This window comes from Oryx dammah, unplaced genomic scaffold, assembly GCF_014754425.2.
Source record: "Oryx dammah isolate SB20612 unplaced genomic scaffold, SCBI_Odam_1.1 HiC_scaffold_25, whole genome shotgun sequence".
Taxonomy (NCBI): Eukaryota; Metazoa; Chordata; class Mammalia; order Artiodactyla; family Bovidae; genus Oryx; species Oryx dammah.
This window is the reverse complement of record NW_024070209.1, coordinates 28192101-28205182: the sequence shown is the minus strand read 5'-3', so window position 1 is coordinate 28205182 and position 13082 is coordinate 28192101. Positions and strand designations below refer to the sequence as shown.

Genomic DNA, 13082 nt, shown 5'->3' with positions numbered 1-13082 from the left:
CATTTGCAAATGATGGCTTTCAATTATCTAAATCTGGTCTAAGGCCTGAACTTCCCCAGCAATTTCAATGGTAAACCTTCACAGACTAAGATACACATACATGCCTAAATTCGGGATACTGGTGTGTAACCCTAGACCAGCCTCAGTCCCCAACCATAGTATGAGTATGGGTCTGTGGTGCAACTTTATCTGCATAAACTCAATGAGAGAGAGAGAGAGACAGAGTCAGACAAACACAGAGAAACCGACTGAGATAGACGGAAAGATTGAGAGAAAAAGGACTGTGTAGCACATGGAACTCTACTCAGTTATGTGGCATCCTGGATGGGAGGGGAGTTTGGGGGGACAATGGATACATGTATATGTATGGCTGAGTCTCTTTGCTGTCCACCTGAAACTATCACAACATTATTAATCGGCTATACTCCAATATAAAATAAAAAGTTTCAAAAAAGAGAGGGGGAAAGAGAGACAGAAATAGTTGCTTCTGTTTAGCTGGCATTAACCCAATTTCCTTCCTTTTATGGGTTCAGGCTGACTGGGTAGAGGCCTCCAAACTCAGAGCTGCTTTGCTTGGCTCCATCAGGGAAAGAAGGGAACCTGTGATTTATATTTGGTCTGTGAATTATCTTTAAGTGTGCCTATTGCTTAAAAACACAGAGTCAATAAAAAGCACCATATTGCCCTTGGATTCAGCAGAAAACTAAATTAGTATGACAATATTTTACCCCAGATCTTTTTTAAGGATCAAAGATTTTCTAAGAGAAAGGAAAAAACCCTTTCATAGGCCTACTGAGAAGTCATCATTTTTGTTCTTTTTGACAGTAGCTTCCTCACCTTTCCCACCCCGGAAGCTTCAGTCCAATGCTGTCCTGCAAGAATTCTCAGAAACATTTGCTAGTGTCCCTACTTTGACGCATCCTTGGCTGAGAAGGAAGGTTAGGCTTTTCCCCAGTTTTATATCTAAAGGAGGGAAACCCCAGAAAGCAAGGCACTGGGGAATCAGTGGGTAAGCTGAGCCAGAGCCAGGTCTCCTAGGCCCAGTATCAGGACGACTTAGGGAGCTGGAACTGCTATGGATCAGAAAAGCATGGGGAATCCCCGAGAGGAGGCTGGTGCCACATCCTACAGTTTCAAAGCTGGGCCAGGTTAGGGCTGGGTCACGTCCATGGCACGTCCACCTCCCGCCCCCATCCCTGTGTCCCTGAATGTGGAATCTGGATTTTGGATTTTTTTTTTTTTTTTGCCAGAGACCACAGTGAGAAACATCTTTGAGATATCATTAGGGGCCCTGCTGCACTGTCAGACTGAACCCTAAAGCCGTGAGGATGAAGCAAAGAAACCAATCAGAGAAGATCTTACTGTTTGAGAGAACAGTAGCTGTGCTTCTGTACAGTTTATGGGCTGCTGATCTGTTAGCTGCTCTGAACCTCAGCTGTCCTAACCTTGGGATAGATGGATGGATTTAGGAACAATGGGGAAATAGCTGCATTTCCATTTTCTTCATTGCTACTTCAAGCCACTCTAATCCCTCGAGTCCAAGACCAGCAGGACCATTGGGAATCTTCTCAGATTAACCCATTTTAAGTCCTTCTGTAATCCTCTCAGCACCTCCATCTGCACTGGGGTCACTTTTTTGAAGCATTCTTTCCAAAATAAAGTTTTTGCCCTTGAGTTTATCATTCACTTAGTGCCTATACAGTACCAAACACTACGCTAGACGAGGCTGAAGGTACCAGTCAACTGGCTCCCAGGGAACATACAGCCCTCCTTCTCCCTCAGATATGAGATCCTTTAGGGTAGGGATCAATCCTATAAATTTATATTTCCCCCAGTAGGCCAAGTGAGGAGGATATGGCAATCCACTCCAGTATTCTTGCCTGGAGAATCCTCATGGACAGAGGAGCCTGGCAGGCTACAGTCCATAGCGTCACAAAGAGTTGGACATGACTGAGCGACTAAGCATAGCACAGCGCAGGCCAAGAACAGGGTTATAGACCCATCGTTCTTGCATGTTGATGGGCTGTATGGATTCAAGAAAATTGTCTTGGATCATTTACAAATGAGAAGGCTTAATTGGGATTAAAGTCAACTGAAATTCAGTAGAACAGCTCTGTCTAATATGGTAGCCATAAGCCAAGTGTGGCTACTTAAAGTTAATTAAAACTATAATTTAAAAATTCAGTTGCATTACACATATTTCAAATACAGCAAAGGTCACCCATGACTCTGCAGAGGAAGAACATTTCTACTCCAAAAAGTTCTTTTGGACAACCCTGCTCTAGAATCCTTTCATAATTCAGGTTTTTTTTTTGTTGTTGGTGGTTTTTTTTTTTTTTTTTTTTGGTAAGCTGCAAGGCACAATTTCCGCATGCCATTATTGGGTTGCCTGGACATTCCCATCCAGTTGAGTTCTCTTGATTCAGCAAGCAAGCTCTTGGAAAACCATGGCTTACCTCAACTAATCTAGTAAGTTGGTACTGTACAACCTCCACCTCTGTTTAGCCCAATGTTCCCCCATCCTTCAAGGTTCAACTAAAGTGCCCTGTCCTCTCTTTGCCTGAACTGTCCCAGCCCTCTTCTTCTCTGAATGGATGTACTTGCATCTAAAGCATATTACCCAAGTTAATCATGCTCTATGGGGCTGTTCCATAAGTTTCTGCAGTCTGTCAACTGCAGAAATGTGCCCAGTGGAGGTGGTAAGGGGGGAATGAGATTCAGCCCACCCTCCATTCTCCAGGCTAGATGCCTTGGTGTGTTGGTGTGTCCCCTTACCCTGTTTGTATCAACATGCCATATAGGCTGGTGGCAATTTTGGTTTTCTAACTTTCCTGAGGACATGAGTCTTGTCTGCCACACAAGATGGTGGGCCCTGTGACGAAAGTGATTGGATTTTCTTCCTTCTCACCAGTCACATTTCACTCAAGGCCAGATTCCACAGATGTATGGGGGTACTCCTGGAACTTACAGTTCTGGTGGCTTTTGGTCATGTTCTCTGAGTCCAGCGCATGGTAGAACTCATAGGCTGAGCGGCCAAGCAGCTCTTCAGGGTGGTAACCAATCAGTTCTGTGATTCTAAATTGGGAAAAAAAAAAAAAAAAGGCAAGGTGGGGAGAGCATATGAATATGAATGGGGTGCAAGGACCTATATCCAGAATGTAAGTCAAATGCACACATTCAATGAAGCATACTCCAAACTTCCTGGTCATACCATTCATCCAAACAAACAAAAATATGGTGATCAACTTGCAACTATGGGTCTACTGAACCTCACTCTTCCTGCCTTTCCTGAATTGTGTTTGGAGAAGAAGGAAAAGCACCCATCTAAGGGTTCTCTAACTCTCACCCCCAGACAATCACACATGCATATTCTCCAGTGACCACTGGAAGGGGCTCTCATCAGCCCCCTAACTCCTAGTTTTTGTAGACAAGTGAGCAGAGATGCAGAGACGGCAGATAATTTACTTGATGTCTACACAAGTGTCTGGGGACAGAGAAAGAATAAAAATGGGAACCTCCTGATTATTCAAGCTTATTCTAGTAGAAGTCATTATAAATGAAAAGTGAAAATTATGTGATCCTGAGTTAGAAAAGCCCAGAGGTGGCCTTTCCATGTGTGTTAACCACTGGCTTCCCTGGTGGCTCAGATGGTAAAGCGTCTGCCTGCAATGCGGGAGACCCAGGTTCGATCCCTGGGTTGGGAAGATCCCCTGGAGAAGGAAATGGCAATCCACTCCAGTTCTCTTTCTGTGCTCAAGTCTTCACCCCTCAGGTCCTGCCTGGTGATCTGATACCTCTTAGACATCAGGGGTGCCATTATGGGTTCTCCAATTTGTCCCTCCCTACCTCAAGGAAAGGAGGGAGGGCATAAGGTGCTGAGAGGAACAAATACAAAATCATAGCTCTAGAAATGTGCCCCTTCATTAACACTCTGATAAATAGGCAGCTCTGAAATGACAGGGCTTGGCTGGGCCCGGTACAGTGTCTGCTTTTGATGGGAAGTGGGCAGAGAAAAGGCAGATGTGAAGAATCATGAAGAATCAGGTACCTTTCTAAGAACCCTCTGCTCTGCACAGGAATCATTAAAATAAACAAAGCCCTACCCAAGAACCACCAGATAAGCTGCTTCCCCACATCATACCTAAACATATTTCTCATAATCTTTGTTCTCTTACATTTTTTCTAATGGACTTGCTGTCTTGTTTACTTAGCCTATCATGAGCTAGAAGCGATGCTATCTCCTCATCATTACAAGCTCTGTTTTGGAACACATGGCTTCTGGGGCCTGGCCCGGTCACCTGTCCACGCTGGAGATGAAAGCAGAAGCTGTGACTCCTTGGTCCCTTGTCTCTACTCCTCTCTCCCTCTCCATACGGGTTTTATATAGGTCAGACTAAATCACCCTAGAATAGTATTTCTGTTCTGTCTCTATAAGAATCTCCAGCTTACCTATCACCAGAGGAAATAAACTCTGCCTAACTTCCAAGTTCCCCCAGAGTCTTATCTCCACCTTCCAAGCAGTTTAATTTGCAGCTGATCGGCAGCATGCCATGTCTCCTGCCTTGGTATATCCCCTTCCTCCCAGTTTCCATTGCTGGCAAAGCTAGGCTTGCTGCAGAGCCTCAGGGCCTTCTTTCTCTGAGCCCTGATGATGACAGGGCCAGTTCAAGACTGCATCTTGTTCACCGAGCTGTCTCCAGGCCCCCCTTCTTAAGCCTAATCAGCGAACACAGTATCACAAGGAATTATGTATTATTCTGTCCACATCCTAGGCTGCCAACCCTGAATTCAGGAACTACATTCTCCTTTGGCCTCTGCGACAACGGGTGCTCAGTAAATGCCAGAGTAGCCGACCAATGGACTGATTTTCTTTGGGGGCCTAAGGTACAATCAGAGCCCTGTCTGACTCAGCCCTGCTAAGGATCCCGAGCACTAACAATCCACTTTTCTTCCGAGAACACAATCGCCTATCTTAGTGCACGATGTTGCACACACACAGCCTTCAGCGCAGCCCTCATGGTATTCGGTCCATCCTTCCTCCACTCCCTAAGGTGTGTCTGGTGCTGAAGTGGGCAGAGAAGAGGCAAATTCTCTGCCTAACTGAGACCTGGGGGTGAAAGGCTTTGTCAAACAATGGGCAACACAGCAGAGCTGAGATGCTTAGGTCTCAGCTGATTTAGGCCAGCAGAGATTTCTCCGATGAGATTTCAGCAGTTCACTTGCACCAGCCAACTGGTTCCAGATGGGGAAGACCTGTCCCCTCACTTGGCCCTGAGCAGAGAGATCTTTGAAGTCATCAGCAACAGACATGTTCCTCAGCGGCCCAACTCTGGGACTGCCAGTGGCACTTTAGCCGGAGTGGAGATTCAGGGAGAACAAGGAGATGGTTGAACAGAGCTGGTGCTTCCTTTCCTACACGCAAGTAGCTTTTCTGATGGGTTCCATGTCTTTCAGACTTAGCCTGGGAGTCAGAATTGCACCAGTAGGCTGTGCTGACAATGGGTTGGCTCACCAGTTTGCCACAAAAACTACTTCTGTGCCTGCACTAGTTGTAGATTTCCTAGAGACCCTAAAAAATGAGGCTGTTCTGGGAAAGTCTGATTCTCCTCTGTAAAGAGACTACACTTTCTTTCAAGATTAGAATCTTTAAAACGCTCAAAGTAAATGTTTATTATAATCAACCTCAAATAAAATATTTTCTGATCTAATTAGTGTACTATCCATTCAGAGGACACAATGGGTATGTTTTGGAAGTGGACAAACAAGGGCTCAGCTTCAGGATTGCCAGCTCTCTTCCCAGTAGCAGCCTTCATTTATCTTGTCAACTAAAATAAATATTTAACGTCTCTTTCTTCATGCCTTTAAACAGACGACTATAAAAACTGGGAAATACACATACCCCAAACACAATTGAAGAACATTCGAGTGGTTGAACTTCACAAAACCAGGAAACCCCAACTCAAAGCTAATGGTCGTTGCCCTCCTTCGGCAGGCACGCCGACGCCAGCGGGGAGGCTAACGAACCCAGTTTGTTTATAGGGTCAGCCTCCGCGGCACACAAGGGCCCTGCCTGCTCATTTCCCTCTGTCTCAGGGAAGTCTCCAAAGCTGGGCTGTGATAACATAATTTCATCTGCTCTCTTCACCAGAGGCAGGGGAACTATTTTTTTTTTTTTTTCTAATTAAGGGTCCCTGACTCTCTGGAGAGGGGAAAGAAGTCATTTTGGGGTCACCCATAAATTTCAAAAGTCAATTCAGTATGGCTGTTCTGTTTGTAGAGAAGAGGGACATGCAAAGAGGCTTAATTCACCAGACTTCAGAAGTGAAAAAGCACAGAGGTTCCTTTTTAATAATAAAGTAGGAAGAGAACAGGATCAAGGATGAGGCCAGGAGAGAGACATAGACATTGACAGGCAGCCACAGGAGGCAGAGGCAGGAGGAAGAGAGAGAAAAAGAAACTAGAAAATGGAGAGGGAAAGAAAGGCAGTTAAAATCTGAAGTTAGTGTCGCCCCAAGTTAATATGTGGGTCAGAAGGCTGGGCTCTCTGGATTTCAGAGTTGGGTTTGCCTCACAACATAAAATGACAGTTACTGGTCACTCATTGCTTGCTACCCTTCATGTGTGAAGCCCTTTCCACGTGGACCAGCCATGGCTGAGCGCTAGGAAGACGCGGACTCTCCCGCGGCAGCAGGGTCAGGGCCGTGTGGCCTCGTAGGCAGAAGAAACTCAGCGCAGGCCTGAGCCAGCTTGGCCACCCACGAGTAACGGGGCAGAGAGCTCCCTGCTTCACACGCCGCGCCTGGAGTCAGACAAGGTCTGGCTGCAGTCTTTACTCATTCCCTACACGGGCACAGAATTTGCTCAGTAAATTAATCATGTAAACAAGACGGTTAGAAGAGTATTTAAACTATTTGAGAGGATGAAAGTTTTAAGTACTTCATAACCACCTATTTGTTTTTGAAAGAATGCCTTTGCTAATAAAACCATCCTTCTATTCAGGCCTGCTTTCTTTCCTTCCCTCCTCTGGCTATGGCCTCTCCACAGTAACACTGGGCTCACCTCATTTTGGTTTCCGTATGTGCTTTTTTTTTTTTTAGTTTTGAAACTGCATTTCCTTAATAATAACCAGACTATTCACTACCACAGATTTCAACGTCATTTGTTTTAATGTATTTCAATCCAGATTTTCTTTGCTTTAAACAACACTTTTGCCTTGTGTTTCCCTCCAATAGTACATGGTTAAGTGAATATCCAGCTGGCTCCGCAGTTGATAGATAATTAATTTGCATCCTGTCAGTGTTTTGTGTTACAGGTGGGGTGGATATATACACAGTGTGCACAGGAGGGTAGCCCTGGTTCAATCCTGGACCAACTCTGCTGCTGCTAAGTCGCTTCAGTCGTGTCTGACTCTGTGTGACCCCATAGACGGCAGTGCCACCAAATGCCACAACTGCCTTTCGTTACCTTGAAACCCACAAGCAGGAAGGGGAAAGTTGCCTTGAATTGTATAGCAAGAGAGAGGCAAATCACGCAGATGAATAATTTTTGAATTGTGAGGTCTATCACACTTGAAACCAATTCCAAAGAGCTGCTTCTTCCAAGGAATATTTTGAACAGATCAGACAGGATGATATACAGGCATTTCTCATAAACATGCTCAGTCTTTCTTAGGACTGATTTCAGAACATTGTTTGGAAGAGACATGGATGCACAAGGAGAACATTGCAAGTGTCTTCTAAACTCAGGGACTTCAAAAACACATTATATACACCCTGCCACATAAGATCAGTAGAGAAAGACTAATATGTTTGTAAAAATATTTAGAACAGACTATGAAACTAAAAATGATATGTAACACATTAAGCTAAAAGATCACTTTGCACTTAGAGATGCTACATATCACTTTGCATTTAAAGATGCTACCTCTAAAAAAAAGAAGTAAAATAATTTGTTAAATGTATCTAAGTATGCAATGAAAGTATATACTCTTTTATTATTAATTTGCCCAAAGTCAGTCTATTTTCTTCTTGGGCATTAATATTATCACTTTTCAGGTGTTTTGATGTGTGTGTGTTTTACATCTCATGGCTCTCTCTAATTTTACTGACAGTCTCTTAAAGAGTCTCAACTATCCCTCACTTTTATCATCATTACCATTTCCAACTTCATCGTAGAAAAAGAGTTAATCATAAATCTGACCCACAGAATTTGAAATGTAGGCATCTTAATTCAGTAAACTGTAACTTCTAATATTATTACATCCTATGTTGCCCTAATTCAGTGACAAAAAGGGGTTGCCCTCAGATCCTTTATTTTTAAAAATTACATGACCCTCTTTGTTAATCTGAAAATTTTACTGTTATAACTCCCCCCTCTGATTCTTCTCTTAGCCACATAATTTGCTTTTATAATTTATTTCTAAGATACAAAAAGACTCATAAAACACACAAAGTCACAGTGGGATTTTGTGTATTACAGATTTGCCCTGTTCTCCCTGATGACTTGGCTTCTTTCACAGTTACTTTCTTTTTCCACTAGATGGCGCCTCCACGTGAATTTAAGAACTACCCCATCTTGAAGTTAAATTACGTGGGAACTTTTGTCTTCCTTTTGGGTGAATGGTTCATTAAGGTGCTCTCGTCTCCAACTCCAGACCCTCAGAGATCAAGAATCACCTCTTTCCTTCTTTGACAGAATCGGTCTATGGCACTGTTAGATACATAGTAGATGTTCAATAAGTAACACTTCATTAATTGGCTGCTTATTTTAGGAAACTACTTGAATTGTGAATGGAGACAAGTTCATTACACTGATAATCAGGATATTCTTCTTTAAACTTTCGGCTCAGTTTTACTGCCTCCATTGAGAGCAACTGATTGTATATACAAATCAATGTGACTGACATAAACTGTTATAGAATTCTCTTCTAACATTTGCTGTTTCAGATAATACAGGACTTGGTATGGTCTTGACTCTTTATTAAGAGGATCAGGATGAATGCACTTTGAACCATCTGCATTCCTTTATTTAATTTCAGATCTTTCAGGACAAGTTGCTTCTGTTTCAACTGATTTTGGAAATCTGAGAGTTAAGTACAAGATTACTCTCTTTTCTATTTTACTTCTCACCTCCCTGCTTCCTTTCTTCTCCCTTCTCTTTTTCTCCATGATCCTTTTGTTTGTTTGTTTGTTTGTTTGATTATGTCTGTGATCTCAATACAACTAAGAAAAAGTACCAAACAACCTCAAAAGTGATTTTGAGGGTTCTAATTGCCTTATATTTTCACCAGATTCTTTCTAACTTTCCCACTGGAAAAAGAATCCCTTTGTGGGAAATAGCCTCTCATGTGTGCCAGATGTCATTAAATCTAGTGAATTCCTTGATTAAAATGAAATGGTCCCCCTACTATGATACGTAAGTGTTGGTTTTTGAAGCACTGATCTTGGAAGAGTAGTGTGTGTGTGTATGTGTCTCTGTGTGTGCACATGTGTGCATACCTCTGAGAGAGCAAACATGAATGTGTGTATACCTTTCCCCATCCCAATACAAAAAGTAAAAACAAGATAAGCTACCAAAACCAAAAAATCCTAGTCCTCATCAAAGCAATTGAGAAGTAGCACATAGGTGTTAAGGACTTAAAATAGTCACTTTATAAACTGTCTAAGCCATGTCTGTGCCCTTGTGAACTAATCTCCTAATCCGTTAAACACAACTTCTGTGTGGCACAGCCTTCTGTGTCTTTAAATGCCTCTGCATCCATCTCCCCAGCACCATTGAATCCAGAGTTTGGGCCATGTAATTAGGTTTTTGAAAGACAAGATTTTGCTGAAAGTGCACTATATCCAGCAAATCTTACAAGTAATATCCCCCTCCACACTCTGAGTCACAAAGCCCTAAACCACAGGTTCCTTCAAGTCAGGATCAACTCTGCCTACCAGACCTGAAGCAAACTAAGAAGTCAGTGCAGGGTCCCTCTCCTTTCTGGGAGGAGGGTCTTCCACACTCTTAGCCCCCCAATTCCTCATGTTATTGCCCCTTCTTCCTTTCACCCAAAGATTAGATGCTTTCAGGAAATGACCTGAAATTCATTCAAAACATGGTAAAGAGTGAGGAATAACTTCAAATTACTCTTTCCGGAAGAATTTTCCCTTCCCTTTAACAAGGATCAAAGTCTTAACAATTAAAAATTTCTCCTTTCCTGTTATCTAGGGATGAGAAGGTATTTTCTAGGACAGTAGGGTTTTCCCAGTGCTTCTGGGGTCACATTAGGGCTGTGCGCGTTACAAAACTGTATCTTCTGCCTAGAATGGTCCTTTGAATACAAAGACTGCATCTGATAAATAACCTTACACAGCATGGATTTCTCGGGTGCCTGCCTTTGCAATAGTCTTTCTCTCTAATTATCCTCATATCACAATTATGACAACATGAATAACCATAATAACTGCTGGCTGTGCCAGAGTGCCAGGACACAGTCTTCATATGGGATATTTTCTCCCTATGAGGTTAGAGCACTTCTTTCTACATCTCGAAACACCCATTACCTGCAACAGCCTTGAATCCAGCACTATGGTGGTCAGAACTAGGGGACAGGAATGACTCAAGGGCACTTTCACCAGAGTTCTTAAATCTGTCCTGGAGTCCAGTTCTAAGGAGTGGCAGAAGCAAACACCAGGTCAGTCCAGAATCAGGGGAGACAGACTCAGCAGAGCTTGGAGAGTACAGCCCCATCCATGAAGAAACCTGCACCCCTGGGACACCCAGCAGAAGGAAAAGTGGGTGGGCCTGGGGGTTGCTGAGCAGGAGCTCCCTCCTGGGGTCTGTGGCTTCCTGCTGGCTGGGAAGGTGAGGCAGTTTCCTGCTGGTAGGCTATCCTTCGAGGCCCCCAGCCTCTACATATCTCCAGAAGTGGTTTCAGCCCCTTGAGTTTAGCAGGGAAACACGTTTCAGGGGAGGACAAGGACAGGGAGCAAGACGGCAGCAGGAACAAAAAGCCTCTCATCAGTTAGGGGGTTTCTGCTTTTCAAAGTGCTTCCATGCCATCACTCATCTTACAGGGATTCTGTGAAACAGGTGGGGGTAAGTGTGGATTTTATAGAAGGGGAAGCCATGATCTCAGGGGTTTCTGGAGAAAGCTAGAAAGAAGGTGAGAGTGGAATGGCTGGAGCAGCAAAGAGTTGCCCCAAGAACTACGACTCTGGACAAACGTGGTGATTCTGGACACTGCTGAAAGCTGGAGTCAGGTGAGGAGATCCCTAAGGGCACATCCCGTCATGCACTAGGTGGCGGGCGGCAGTGGCATCTCCTTGAGCCAGGCCTGCCTGGCCCAGCCAAGCCCCTGGCCCGTCCCTCCCTCCCTGATGGCAGCCATTGCCCATGGCATCCTTGCTTCTTCCACCTCCTGATCCACCCATGTTTCCAATGTCCAGGCACAGAGGGGAGGGCAGAGGCCAGGCAGTGGGGAGGAGTCAGAGCTGTTCTTCCTGCCCCTCCCATGACAACTCAAACCTTTTCCCTACCTGTTTCGATCTTTACCTCGAGGTAAAACTAGAATGACATGGATTATATGTGTGGCCCTGGGTATTCTTTCAACTACTTTAATAAAAAAAATAATTTAGGGTGGGGATCACAGCTAACACTGAACACTTCCTATCGGACTGGAACTTAGGCCATCTCACTGCAGTAAGGCTCTTAACCACTACAATCTCCCATAAGAGAATTTTCCAGTTGGGCCTGGCTTCGGGGATTGGAGTCTGACTTGGTTCGCTTCATCAAAAAGCCTTCCACCCGGGGCTGGACACAGGCTGGAATGGAGGTGGCACAGGAGCAGAGGCTGAGGAAAGAGCTCACTAACGGAAGAGAACACACGGGAGTCACGTGACTGCAGAGCCGCTTCCAGGCTCCCAGCTGGCCTCGCCCCTAGGTGTGCTGATGGAGACCTCTAGACCCTTTTTTCCCGGGGAGCGGAGTGGAGAGAGGCTTGGAGATCTAGGAGTCGCTCTCTCTCTCTCTCTCACACACACACACACACCACACACACACGTGTGCAGGAAGATGTACACACCACCTCCATCCACCATGACGACAGCTGCACTCTAGAACAGCTCTGGGCTGACAACAGGGGACAGTCCAGTATGACCCTTGGCAGCACTGGTGGGATGAAACTGTGACCTGCCCCCAACAATACAACATGTCTGCCGTGGACCCGCCTCCTGACCACAGGCACAACCACACGCGCATGCACACCCACGCTCCCCGCCGGGCCCCACCTGTCGTCGCAGTAGGTGAACTTCATGTCCATACTGTGGCGGCTCAGGAAGGTCTTGCTGTCCAGTGGGATGTCCATGTGGGACGGGTGCTGGATCGGCTCGCACATGATGATGAGGCAGGACAGCAGCGGCTCCTTGCAGCCGCAGAGACTGCTGTGAGGGGGGCAGTTGTTGTAGACCTTCACCTGGCCCGTGCAGTGCAAGACCTGGAGACCAGCCGCGGAGGGTCAGACATGGGGCCGGGGGAGGGGCGGGGGGGGGCACCCCGGGACTCCAGACCCAGGCCTGACGCCCTACCTTCCAGGTGGCTGACTTGAGGTTGACCGTGCGGCCTCTGTTGGTGACCGTGCACTTCATCCTCATGAAGAAGTCCCGCTCTGTGGACATATCTTTGCTTTTCTTCCCAAAACCAGAGCCTGGATGGAGAAGGGTAGTGGAGCCAGCTGAAGTTAGTTCTGTTTGTAGTCAGAAGCAGGGCAGTTTTTCAGGGTGTGTGTGTCTGTGTGTGTGTGTGTGTGTCTGTGTGTGTGTGTGTGTGTCTGTGTGTGTGTCTGTGTGTGTGTCTATGTGTGTGTCCGTGTGTGTGTCTGTGTGTGTCCATGTGTGTGGTGTATCTGTGTGTGTGTGTCTGTGTGTGTGGTGTATCTGTGTGTGTGTGTCTGTGTGTGTGGTGTATCTGTGTGTGTGTGTCCGTGTGTGTGGTGTATCTGTGTGTGCGTGTGTGTGTGTCCATGTGTGTGGTCTGTGTATCTGTGTATGTGTGTGTGTGTCCGTGTGTGTGCATCCGTGTGTGTGGTCTGTGTATGTGTGTGT

At 45.4% G+C, this 13082-nt stretch overlaps 1 protein-coding gene and 1 non-coding gene across 2 annotated transcripts in view; one reads left to right on the top strand and one right to left on the bottom strand.

Moving 5' to 3' along the window:
- EPAS1 (endothelial PAS domain protein 1) overlaps positions 1–13082 on the bottom strand; it is a 94085-nt gene that overhangs the window by 15469 nt on the left and 65534 nt on the right. The window contains exons 5-7 of the mRNA XM_040224738.1: positions 12567–12685; positions 12270–12475; positions 2969–3075 (exon numbers count right to left, since the gene is read on the bottom strand). Of these exons, the coding sequence (XP_040080672.1) occupies positions 2969–3075; positions 12270–12475; positions 12567–12685 (432 nt within the window). The remainder of the gene's footprint in view (positions 1–2968; positions 3076–12269; positions 12476–12566; positions 12686–13082) is intronic.
- On the top strand, positions 3633–3704 carry TRNAC-GCA. The gene has a single exon. It is a non-coding gene; the product is annotated as a tRNA-Cys (tRNA).